Genomic DNA, 12,254 nt, shown 5'->3' with positions numbered 1-12,254 from the left:
CTGATTCGTTCTTAAGCAGATCACTTTCTCCCTTCTGGTTGTGTTATCTGAGATATAGCTCTTTAAGGGCTAGGTAGGGGTAGAAATTTGCACACATTTGATTTAGAGAAATACTAGGTTTTGACTTGGGAAGCTAGAATATTGGCAAAATTGGAGATGTCATGTGTATTTGCAAATTTTTCAACAAGTATTTGTGAAGTGCCTGGCTCGGCACTCTGTCGGGTGGTGTGGACGACACCTATGTGTAACACTTTATTTTTACCGTCAAGGAACCTTTCACTCATTTTCCTGTATCTGTGGGATTTTTCTCCACATTCTTTGAGCTAGCTGCTTTTGAAGTCAAGCGCTTGCATTTACATTGATACGTGAGTCATGTTCAGGGAACTAGCTTTCTCCACGAGGTTTAGTGTAAAACTGGATTATTCCTATTCCAGAAATGTCTGTGTCTCTTATCAGCATCAAGTCATTTAGATTTAATATAGAAAATTCGTCTTTATTATTTTTCAAATACAATAATTTTAATAATGGTTGTCTTTTATAGATAGGAAGGATGAGAAATGTTCAAGGGTTTATTTTATAGGATAAAAAGCTCTAAGTTCTTCAGAGAAGATGCAAAGCTGTGACCTCCTGAGGTCAGGTTATTGATAATGACTATAACATCTCTGTCCTTCATTGTGCAACAGAAGTGGCAAACATGACTCTGAACTTCTGAAAGTTAAATACGCTTAATTTTATTGACTGATAAGCTGCATATACTATTATATTCCCTATTCTTCAGTTATTTCCCTATCTGCTGAGTTATACATCTCTATAGACAAGGCCATGTAGGGTTTTTTAATTTTTATAGATCTTTTGCATGTAAGGTGTACATGTTTACTAGAGATAATTTAGAAATATATATTAGCAATATAATGCATATTCTATGAAATGCATAGAAGTAAAAATTAGCTCCCCACCCAAAGATCATCATGGTTAATATTTCGGCATTTTTAACTTCAGACTTTTTATTATAATGTGTGTATATTTTTTTCCTTACTAGGATCCATGCTTTGTTTTATAACCTGATAATTTTTTTCAGTGTTAGGTTGTTTGGGCCTGTAGGGTATGGGGAGAATGTCTTTCTATCTTATTCATTCCATTTAAAAAAGAACACATCATATTTGGCATGGACTTGGGGCTTATTTATCTATTTAGAAATCTCAAGTAAATATAAATAAGCATGTGTGTTTTACTACAAATTCATACTCAGAGCATCGCCGAATAGCAGTTTTATTTAGAAAAATCCAAGTATGTTTCGGGGGGAGGTTTTTTTTATTCTAAAAGGTTCACATGGTTTCACATTAAAATGAAAGAGACTGAAATGAAAACAGACCTAATGATGGCGTCTTTTACCTACTAGTAGACAATAGCTAGACTGCAAGCCCCTTATGCTGGAGACCATAAACACGCAGCACACCATTCTAGACATATTTCTTAGCACAATCCCTGGCATGTAATAAGGTGTAAAAAATAGGAGTCAGATGAATGATTGAAGAAAAGACGAGGTAACTCATCCCCGTGTTTGTGGCGAGGACAAAGGAGCCGTGTCCTGGAAGAGATTTCTGTCAGCCAATGTTTAAAAATTGTAGCGGCACAAATGAACCACAATGGCAAATCTTTTGAATCACCCAAAGCTTCCACTCCTTTGTTCCCCAAAGAAGCCATTCTTTGCAGTCCCTTTTAAAAGGCCGTGTATGATTAGTGAACTCTAAGAAATTCACAGCTTTGACTTCTTCCACCCTCTCTCTGATTGCTCTAGGTGGCATTTCTAGGAACAAGTAAAACAAAACCAGAATGGTGCTGGTGCTGAACCTTTGCTGAGAAGCTGGGTCAATCCTTGGAGGGATGACGGTTCCCAAAGTGCTTCTAACCGCCTCCCTTCTCTTCCCCAGGCTACTTTCTTCAGAATGATTCCCTGCAGAGCTGCGCTCTCTTTTGCCCGATGTCTGATCCGAAGAAAAATCGTCACTCTGGACAGTCTAGAAGATTCCAAATTATGCCGCTGCTTATCCACCATGGACCTCATTGCTCTGGGGGTTGGAAGCACTCTTGGTGCTGGGGTTTATGTCCTTGCTGGAGAGGTGGCCAAAGCAGATTCTGGCCCCAGTATCGTGGTGTCCTTCCTCATTGCTGCCCTTGCTTCCGTGATGGCAGGCCTTTGCTATGCTGAATTTGGGGCCCGAGTTCCCAAGACTGGGTCTGCGTATTTGTACACTTATGTCACTGTTGGAGAGCTGTGGGCATTCATCACTGGCTGGAATCTCATTTTATCTTATGTGATAGGTATGTTGCAAAAAAATATATATATATCAATCTGCTGTGTGGAATGGTAGAGCTAGCGCTCCTGAGGCAGAGATCCTTGTAGGTCTGCATTAGTTAGTGACTGTGTGATCATGAGTGAGTTACTCGATCCCTGTGTGTCCCATTTATCTCACCTCTAAAGTGTCTCCTAATTGCAAAATGCAGTGATTCTGCTTCATCTCTGAATATGCTTCTGAGTGAGTTTGGAAACCTGCTTTAAAAAAAAACCAAAAACCATAGTTCTTTAATGCAGATAAAGTTAGCTGATTCCACACTTATGGACATGATTGGTTACTAATGTAGAACTGGAAAATTATCAAGATAATTTTATATGTGATTCAAATTTTCAATTCTGTCTGAACTAAACCGTGTTCATCCTAGAACAGAGTAGCAAAGGATGTTATGTTCATCTTCTCCCAGTGACCTGTATATTCTCTGAATGCTCTGTGTTTTGGGAAGGTACATCAAGTGTTGCAAGAGCATGGAGTGGCACCTTTGATGAACTTCTTAGCAAACAGATTGGCCAGTTTTTCAGGACATACTTCAAAATGAATTATACCGGCCTTGCAGAGTATCCTGACTTCTTTGCTGTGTGCCTTATATTACTTCTAGCAGGTAAGGAAGCCAATTGCGCTCCACCCTGAGATGAGCCAGACTAACTATCCCAGGAAAATAAGTTACCACTGGATTTGGGGACTGAGTTCCCAAGACAGGGTGGCATATTTATATGTTTAAGTTACTACTGGGTATCTGTGGGCCTCTTCACTGGCTGGAATCACATTTTTTCTTATGTGATAGACATGTTTTAAAAATAAATCTAAATTTTGTGGCACAGTAAAAATAACACTTCTAAGTAAATGGTACTTGGAATGCACTAAAGAATAAAATAAGGCACATCATTATAATACCAGTTGGAGATTTGCAGGAATGGCAGTGAAGTTTCAATAACGAAGAATGTATAATTTTTGGCCTTATTTTATCTTGTTAGCCTCAGATAAGGATATTTGCAAGCATACTATTTCTAGAAGAATTTCTGTCTATTCATGCCTTCATCTATGTAATGTAGTTATTTAGCTGAAAAGGAAGCATATTCAAACCATCTGTCATTTTTTAATGTAGACATTATGTAGACAAACATACTTGTTGCTAGAATTTTCCCATATTTTACAGTCATGTAGCATAGTAGTTTAGAAAGAAAGGCACAGGAATTAGAATCAGAACAACCAGGTTTTCAGTCCTACTTTGCCACTCACTATCTTTGGAACATTGATTGGCATAATGTTTCTTTTTTTTTAAAGATTTTATTTATTTATTTGACAGAGAGAGACACAGCGAGAGAGGGAACACAAGCAGGGGGAGTGGGAGAGGGAGAAGCAGGCTCCCCGCAGAGCAGGGAGCCCGATGCGGGACTCGATCCCAGGACCGTGGGATCATGACCTGAGCTGAAGGCAGTCGCTTAACCAACTGAGCCACCCAGGCGCCCGAGTGGCATAATCTTTCTGTGACTCGGTTTGCTCATCCATAAAATGGGGGTATCAGTGTGTATCTTGTAACGACTTCTTGCCCAGTATATAGGAAGCACTTAGATGGCAGACAGTTTTATTTTGTAGGCATAGTTAATCCTTGCTGCCACCTTATATTTGTTTTAATTATGTAAACATTTTCTATTGTGATTGCCATTCTCACCTGCACTCCTGCTTCAACCAATCAAGGATTTCACTAAGAATAAATACTGTATTCTCACTTCCTACCTGATATCCCCTGGATAATCTGTCCCTTGTTTTCCTGTCCAGCCTTATCTCCAGCTACTTTCTCCCTTGCTTACAAAGGTGTGACAAAAATACCTTTCTATCATGAACTTTTTACTTATAAAATTCTATGATTTAAAAAGTAGCTTTACCCTTAAAAAAGTTAGTCATTCATTAAATATTTAATGTAGGGTTAGGAACATGGACAAAATTTATAGCTCTAAAATATTTGGCGTTATACCTGTAATGTCAAGGAAAATTGCAACAATTGTTTCTCAACAGGTGATAGATTTCATTTGTTTTGCTTTCTAAACAGCCTAGCTAACATTGAATTAGTTACATCATATCTTATTTAGGGATGGTTTCAATGATCTTAACATATTCAGCTTTAATCACTAAGTGATGAGAAGCATGCAGCTGTGACACAGAATCATGAAAGTCCGTGGCAGGACTTGGGCCTTGGCCTGCATCATTGCCCCACGTCATTGACCAATGTGTTCTTATTTTAAGTGTAGGCTAAGCTCATGCAATAACTTTGTCCCTAGAATCTCTGAAGATCAAAACCTTTGATTATAAACTTTGACTCATCTTGTAATACCAAATGTCTTGTCAGTGAAAGCTTTTGCTTTATGAAAGACACAGGGAATTGGGCGCCTGGGTGGCTCAGTTGGTTAAGCGACTGCCTTCAGCTCGGGTCATGATCCTGGAGTCCTGGGATCGAGTCCCGCATCGGGCTTCCTGCTCAGCAGGGAGTCTGCTTCTCCCTCTGACCCTCCTCCCTCTCCTGCTGTCTGTCTCTCATTCCCTCTCTCAAATAAATAAATAAAATCTTAAAAAAAAAAAAAAAAAGAAAGAAAGACACAGGGAAGTGGCTGCAATATTTAGTTGAGATATTCATTGGTCGTTAATCCCAGAATAGAGAATGCACATGGGGTATTGGGAAATTCTCATAAAACACGACAATGGCTTTGGTATTTTCTAAGCAGATAGCGGCATAGTGTAGTGTGTATTTCCAAAGCGTGTAGGTGTATAGTGGTTTCTAGTGCTACGGAACCAGTAATTATACTGTTGATGCAGTGTCCTTTCTCTCATTAGAGTTACATTATTGTAAAATTCTGGGAATCATACATGTAGAAGAATGAAATTCAGCTTTCCTCATCTCTACTTGGGTAATTTTGCTTATTTGATCCTGGGTGGTGTGGATTTGTGGAAGAAGCAAGTAGAGATTTATGGCATAATCTCTTCATCACAAGTAACAAGTAAACTTTCTTTGGTCCATAATTCATATCCTATGTAAGATGGATTAAAGGTAAAAATGTGATAGGGGTGCCTGGGTGGCTCAGTTGGTTAAGCATCTGACTCTTGATTTCGGCTCAGGTCATGATCTCAGGGTCGTGAGATCGATCCTCACGTCAGGCTCTGTGCTGGGCATGGAGCCTGCTTAAGATTCTCTCTCTCCCTCTGCCCCTCCCCCACCACTTGCAACTACTCTTTCCCTCTCTTCTCTCTCTCTCTAAAAAATACACACACACACACATATATGATAAATACAGTCATGAAAGTACTAGAAGGAAACAAAGATAAATGTTTTGGAGTTAATATTGGAGAAAATCTTTCTAAAGGTAAAAACTAAAGAGGAAAAATTTATGTTCTAAAACTTTCATATATATATATATATATTCAATCCTAAGAGTAAAAGTAAATGATAAACTGGGAAAAACATACGCAATACATGACAGAGAGCTTACAGCATTATTATATAAATAAATCTTACAAATTGATAGAATAACCTAATAGAAAAAAATGTGCCACTTCAATGGGGCCAAACTTTTTGGAGAATATTTCTGACAATGTGAACCAAAAACCTTGTATGAAAGGACATATCCTTGATATGGTATTACCTTATAGAACATTATTTTAAAGCAATAATTAGAAAGTGTACAAAGATATTTATATAAAGGATGATGGTGTCAGTACTATTTATAGTTGTAAGAAACTAAGAGTTACCTGACAGTCTATAGATAAGGGATTATAGTGTTTTCATATTGTAGAAGAGTATGTGGTTGTTAAAAATGAGGTTATCTATTTGTCAGCATGAAAATGTGTATGTATGTCTGCGTGTGTGTGCACGCCCGAAATTCTGGAGAAGAGACTATATTTGACCTTTATTCCCTTCATATTTTTGCTGTGTCTTCAAATAAGTTGAAAAGGAAGGAAATCGATTACTTTTACAATCAGAATATAAAATAAAGCTATTAACATGGGAATCAATTAAAAAATATTATCTTTTTTGGTGAGACAGTTGAAGAATTATTTTATGTATTCTGTACATATGAAGCAGACATATGATTGAGCTTTTATTTTCAAAATTTTGCAGCCACTAACCTTGGCTTTTTTAGAACAGCATTGCATTAAAATTCAGTTACTTTATATCTACCTACCCATTGATAATAAGAATCAAAGTTACTAGATTTATTGATCTCTTGGAATGTGGTGTCTCCAGGCTATGAGCACCATCTGCCTTCAGCAACCAAGTTGGTTGTATTCAGGAGATCTTGTGACAGGTGAGTCAGAACTTGCAAGAGAAAGGGATAAATGTAAGTTAAATACATGGATGCTGGTAAAATAATATCCTAAAGCCTGTAACTGCCTCAAAATGCCATTGCTTTTACTAAAAGTTGGGTAAAAAAATTAAAATACCCATTCTTTTTTCCATAGGTCTTTTATCTTTTGGAGTAAAAGAATCCGCTTGGGTGAATAAAATCTTCACAGCTATTAATATCCTGGTCCTTCTCTTCGTTATGGTTGCTGGGTTTGTGAAAGGAAATGTGGCAAACTGGAAGATTAGTGAAGAGTTTCTCAAAAATATATCAGCGAGTGCCAGGTATAATATTTGGGCTTTTCCCTTCTTATTTTGAATGTGTTTTTGTCTTTGTTTTTAATTTGCCTGCTCTTGTCTTACATTTTCCTCTATAACAGTGCTTCTCAATTTTTTTTTTTTTTTTTTTTTTGCTGTGGAGACATTTCTGAGGGTCTGGTCTATTCCAAGACTCTTCTTCCAGTCTCCCCCCCAAACATAAATACATAAGTGTGCTCACTGTTGAGCAGCTATCTGAAGCCAAGCAGTGGCTTGTTCTTGGCTTCAAGCTGTGCAGGAGATATAGGAGAAGAGAGAAGTGAGATCCTAACCATTGGAAGGATGGCTCTTCCCCCTCCAAAGCTTTGCCACCCTTGCAAAACAATGGATCTCTTCGAGTCATGCATCCCTTAGTTCTTCCTTTGGGAGGACCCTTTGGTTTCATTGCATTCTTTCAGCCTCTTAGTAATTTTCAGGCCTTGATTTTTGGAGAACGTCATTGGTTGCATAAGCAGAATTGTCCCTGCATTTTGCTTTTAACCTGGTAGTCTCAAAAATTAAATTAGTAATAATTATATATAAAAGGTTTCATCATAAGATTTATATTAATATTCTGATGTGCAAATAAAATAAGTTTACAGAAATGTCTGTTACGTGAAGTATCACTGCATGTTTTTCTTTACATACGTTGTTTGAAGCCATTCTTTTGAAGCAAAAAATTAGGAACTTCTGGTTTTATACAATTTTTAACATGTAATAAAATATCCAACTTCAATATTATTAATCAAGCCTAGAGAATTCGATTTCATCTTTTCAAATGTCTTATTTGTAAAATTTTTAAATGTGCAGCCTGCCCAACTGTCCATGAGAAGAGGTTTTATGTCTTTATTTCAGAGCAGGGCCCATATATGGTGTCTCTGCTCTCACAGTCCTGCCTGGCTGTGAGTTCTAGCCAGAGTGGAAATGGGCCTTGTGCTTATGCTCTTATTGATCAGCCTCCAGTTGAGTGTTGACAACCCAAGAGGGTGCCATTGTTGGGAACATCACTATACTCCCTAAGACAGGGTAAGAAAAATCAGGATTTCCATTTAATTTTATATTGGTTAGCTTCAAAGAGCTGGTGAACACAATAGCCTTCCAAGAAATGGTTTTCTGTGAATATGACTTTGCATTATGCTTGCTCTCTTCCTTAGAGATCTGCCTTCTGAAAATGGAACGAGTATCTATGGGGCTGGTGGCTTTATGCCTTATGGCTTTGCGGGAACTTTGGCTGGGGCTGCCACCTGCTTTTATGCCTTTGTGGGATTTGACTGCATTGCAACAACTGGTAAGGGAAGAATCTTGGGTCTATGTGGAAGGAAAGGTGTTCCTTGTTCTACAGGAGTACCCATTGGTGGCAGCAGAGGGTCAAGGAAAGAGTGGGATTTGGGGTACTATGGGCTGGTTCCAGCCCCAGCCGTGACACCTTCTGTATATGATAAAAAGAAACTTCGTGAAACTCTCTGAGCCTTGGTTTCCATTAATTGGTAAAGTGGGGAGAACCAGGACCTACCCCTCATGCTCATGGTATGAAGGTTACTTAAGATACGATACACATAAAAGATTCTTTGCAAGCTGTCAAGTATTTTATAAATGTTAGTCGTAATTACTGTCCTTAACCTTCAGTCTGGAAGTAATCTCCAGTACTATCACAATGAGTAACAAATGATGATCACGCTTGTAAATTGTCTCTTCTTTAGTACGACAAAATAAACTGTGGCATTTCTTTTCTCTTTATCCTGTACAACAAAGTAATCGTGCCAGAATCATTCTCTAAATGCTTCTTCTGGGTTCATATTACTGTGTGGCCTTGCAGTTGGCCATTTGGGGACACTTCAAGTGCCAAATCTTACTAGATTCAAGGACTATTTTTGTGTTGAAGCCAGAGTTTAATATAAATTCATGCACTGGGTAAGAAAAGTTTTATTTTCGTATTTATGGAAGCATTCCTATTTAAGGGTCCACAGAATGCTATGACAGTCATTAATTTCTGTGGATGAATCCTTTTCCGAATAGATTAAGACTGCCATACTATCCTGAAATATTTACTAGCACAGGTATAGCTAGCATGTCTTTTCTTTCTAGAAGTGGGAAACTGACCTGCATGATCTCTTGCTTTCTCTTTTTGCCTCTAGAAATTGGAATTTTGTATAATAGCATAGTACTCTCAAGAAGAGAGAAAATTTCATGTAGAATACATGGAGCAAGCTAAGAAACCAGAAGGCACAAGAGCAGAGTGAAATGACTATGAAGGAAAAGAAGAATCCATGTTGTATCTATTAATGGTTCATTAAAGATGCAAATCTTTTGTTTATATCTCCTTAGGTGAAGAAGTCCGGAATCCTCAGAAAGCTATTCCTATTGGAATCGTGACTTCTTTGCTTGTTTGCTTTATGGCCTACTTTGGAGTCTCTGCAGCTTTAACACTTATGATGCCATACTACCTCCTGGATGAGAAAAGCCCGCTTCCGGTAGCATTCGAGTATGTTGGATGGGGTCCCGCCAAATACGTTGTTGCCGCGGGTTCTCTCTGTGCTTTGTCAACAAGGTACATCGATCTCATTGCCTCTGACACTGGGACTGTGGGCAATACCGCCAAGTAGTCCGTGTTTAAAGAATTGCTTTTATAGGTTTTAAAAGTAATCTTTGTATAAGGAATGTATTATGCAACTGTGTCTTCTCTGAATAGTTTGACCAGAATTGCCACATACAAATCTTAAGTGATAAGAACTTTTTCACCCATCAGTTAGAAGTCAGTTTTTCAAGGTAATGACGGTCCAAGCTTCAGTAGAAATGTATATGACATTGGTACACACGAACACATACACGTACATGTATGTCACGCATATTTATATATGTATGTATTATAAAACGGTAGGATGCTTACACTAGCTTGTGTCCGGGCCGGCTGTGGAATTACTTAAAGTGCTACAGACAGCCAAGACCTTAGGTGCAGACTTGACATTTTCTGCTGCCTTTTAAACTAGTATCGTGTCTATGTGACTGGGGGCTATATGGTGTGACATTGTTCAGTATAATGTCTTTTTATTGTGAAATACTGAGACTTTTTCTCTTGGTACTCATCAGAGTGAATTTGGTCTAGAAATAGAAATTGCTGTTCTGAAATTAATAGTGGAAGTTCATATGATATCTATGTGGAAAGCAAAGAGTAGTTGCAGCTCACGTACGCAGATTTGCAGTAGCGACTTGTTTTAATACTTGAGAATTCATTTCTCAGGTTCCCTGAGCTACTCACATTTCAAATTAACATGGGACCATAAGATATTTCGTTCTAGTTTATACCATGGTATCCCGTAGGACATTCTTACAAAGAGAAAGTTAATCTCTTTGCCTAATTGCTAATTTTTTAAAGGGAAAATAATTTTTTGAAAGTCTAAAGTTGGAAAAAGCAATCTTTTTATAGAATTCATCAGCCTAGCTTCTTTATTTTCCATTCAAGATAATATTAAGCAGCAATTAGAAATTTACCCCCATTGGTTTCTCAGCCATCTGCTCTTCTGAGGTTTGAGGTTTATTCTGAATAATTTCAAGTACTTTCAAGAATCTGAACTATGAAGACATCATGCCATCATGGTCTTAAGAAGATAGAAGGACAAAGATTTATTCAGGGCCAAGCTCAACCCAGCTTTATCAAAAGATAAAGAAAATGAATTTTTAAAATAAAATATTTTACGTATTTTCTCTTAATGGTTATTTTTTATAACTAAGTCATGTATGGAATGGTGCAGCCATCTCGAACACACGAGAAATTCGAAACATCTAAAGCAAAGGGCGTTTTCTTAAATTTCACTGTTCCTGACTTTTAATCGTGGCTACTTCTATGTACTAAATTTACAGTGAGTTGTTGTTTTTTTTTCACCCTTTCTCTCTTGATTATCTTATGCTGCTGGGTATTATTACTGATTTGATGAAATATCAGGCTATATGAGGAAAAATAATGATAAAATAAATAGAAGAAGTTTGTAATTATCGAATAAATGAAGTGACTATACCATGCAATTAAATAACCTAATCCCGTCTTTAATTTCATAGCAGTTTAGGAATTTTAATTTCTGAGTTATGGCCACTAAAAATGCCTCAATGAGACGATTGGGTTTGGTTTTCTTAAGTCTTAATTACTTAGTTTTAATTCAGTAATAATTTGTTGGCATGCATAAATTACTCGCAGTATTGCTCTTAGTCTGGTAAGTGTGCTGGGCAAAATGTCTGCAATAGAATAATAAGTAGCACAATGGTAAATATTGGCAAATATTTTTAAATGCCCAATCATGACACGTTTTAAAAATAACAAGACTTTGTAATCAGAGCTGTGACGCTGAGTTTTATCCAAATACTTAATTTCTGTTCTGAGATGTAATCTTGCATGAATGTGTTTGCCATACTGCATGTGTTTGCTTTTTATTCAGTCTTCTTGGATCCATTTTCCCAATGCCTCGTGTAATCTATGCTATGGCGGAGGATGGGTTGCTTTTCAAATGTCTAGCTCAAATCAATTCCAAAACGAAGACACCAATAATTGCTACTTTATCATCGGGTGCAGTGGCAGGTGAGAGTTGACTTTTCTTAAGAAAAGGGGGATCTTTTCTCCATCAAGGATTCTGAAGAGTAATGCAAAGTTAGGCAGTTTTCTGTCTTTATTTACATAAAGGTCAATAACTTGTTTGTTGAATGTTTTCCTATTTTGAATTATTTTGGCATAGGTTCTGCATTTTAGTGTGTCCGGTCTTTACCTGTGTATACCTGTCTCGAATAATGCTTGCAATAACTCACGTATGGATTATGAATTTTTCTGTTCTAGTCTTCTGGGCTCTATGTTTCCTTTACCCCGAATTCTATTTGCCATGGCCCGGGACGGTTTACTGTTTAGATTTCTTGGCAGAGTGAGTAAGAGGCAGTCACCAGTTGCTGCCACGTTGACAGCAGGGGTCATTTCTGGTAAGCTTTACAAACACAGGAGTCTTCAACATTGGCCTTGAACGTTTTATGCGCATGCATGGACTTATAAAGAGGGTCTGCTTGCTGTGCATGTAAGTTAAGAAAAAGAATCACTGATAAATGAGGTTATGAGAATTGGGATCTGGTAACTGTGGTGGTGGTGGTCTACTGAAATTCATTCTTAACTGACCCGTGGGGACTTTTGTTACTATTTTGTTATTTTAACCTTTTGGGTTTCTAACAAATGTGCAGAGGGTTGTAATGGTTCTTCACTGTATTTTTACTCATTTTTAGTTAAGTATAAGAAATGTCAG

General features: G+C 37.6%; 1 protein-coding gene across 3 annotated transcripts in view; it reads left to right on the top strand.

Moving 5' to 3' along the window:
* SLC7A2 (solute carrier family 7 member 2) overlaps positions 1-12,254 on the top strand; it is a 363,691-nt gene that overhangs the window by 337,795 nt on the left and 13,642 nt on the right. For 2 of the 3 annotated variants that reach the window (XM_081808044.1, XM_081808034.1), the window contains 6 exons: positions 1,932-2,322; positions 2,800-2,955; positions 6,807-6,972; positions 8,139-8,272; positions 9,310-9,532; positions 11,412-11,551. In XM_081808044.1, the coding sequence (XP_081664170.1) occupies positions 1,947-2,322; positions 2,800-2,955; positions 6,807-6,972; positions 8,139-8,272; positions 9,310-9,532; positions 11,412-11,551 (1,195 nt within the window). In that variant the 5' untranslated portion in view covers positions 1,932-1,946. Of the gene's footprint in view, positions 1-1,931; positions 2,323-2,799; positions 2,956-6,806; positions 6,973-8,138; positions 8,273-9,309; positions 9,533-11,411; positions 11,552-11,803; positions 11,941-12,254 lie in introns of all 3 variants that reach the window. The other variant, XM_081808052.1, reaches the window with a different exon arrangement.

Source organism: Leptonychotes weddellii, chromosome 2, assembly GCF_054177405.1.
Source record: "Leptonychotes weddellii isolate Sample4059 chromosome 2, ASM5417740v2, whole genome shotgun sequence".
NCBI classification, from domain to species: Eukaryota; Metazoa; Chordata; class Mammalia; order Carnivora; family Phocidae; genus Leptonychotes; species Leptonychotes weddellii.
Note: the sequence above shows the minus strand (reverse complement) of the source record. Positions and strands in the feature narration are given on the sequence as shown.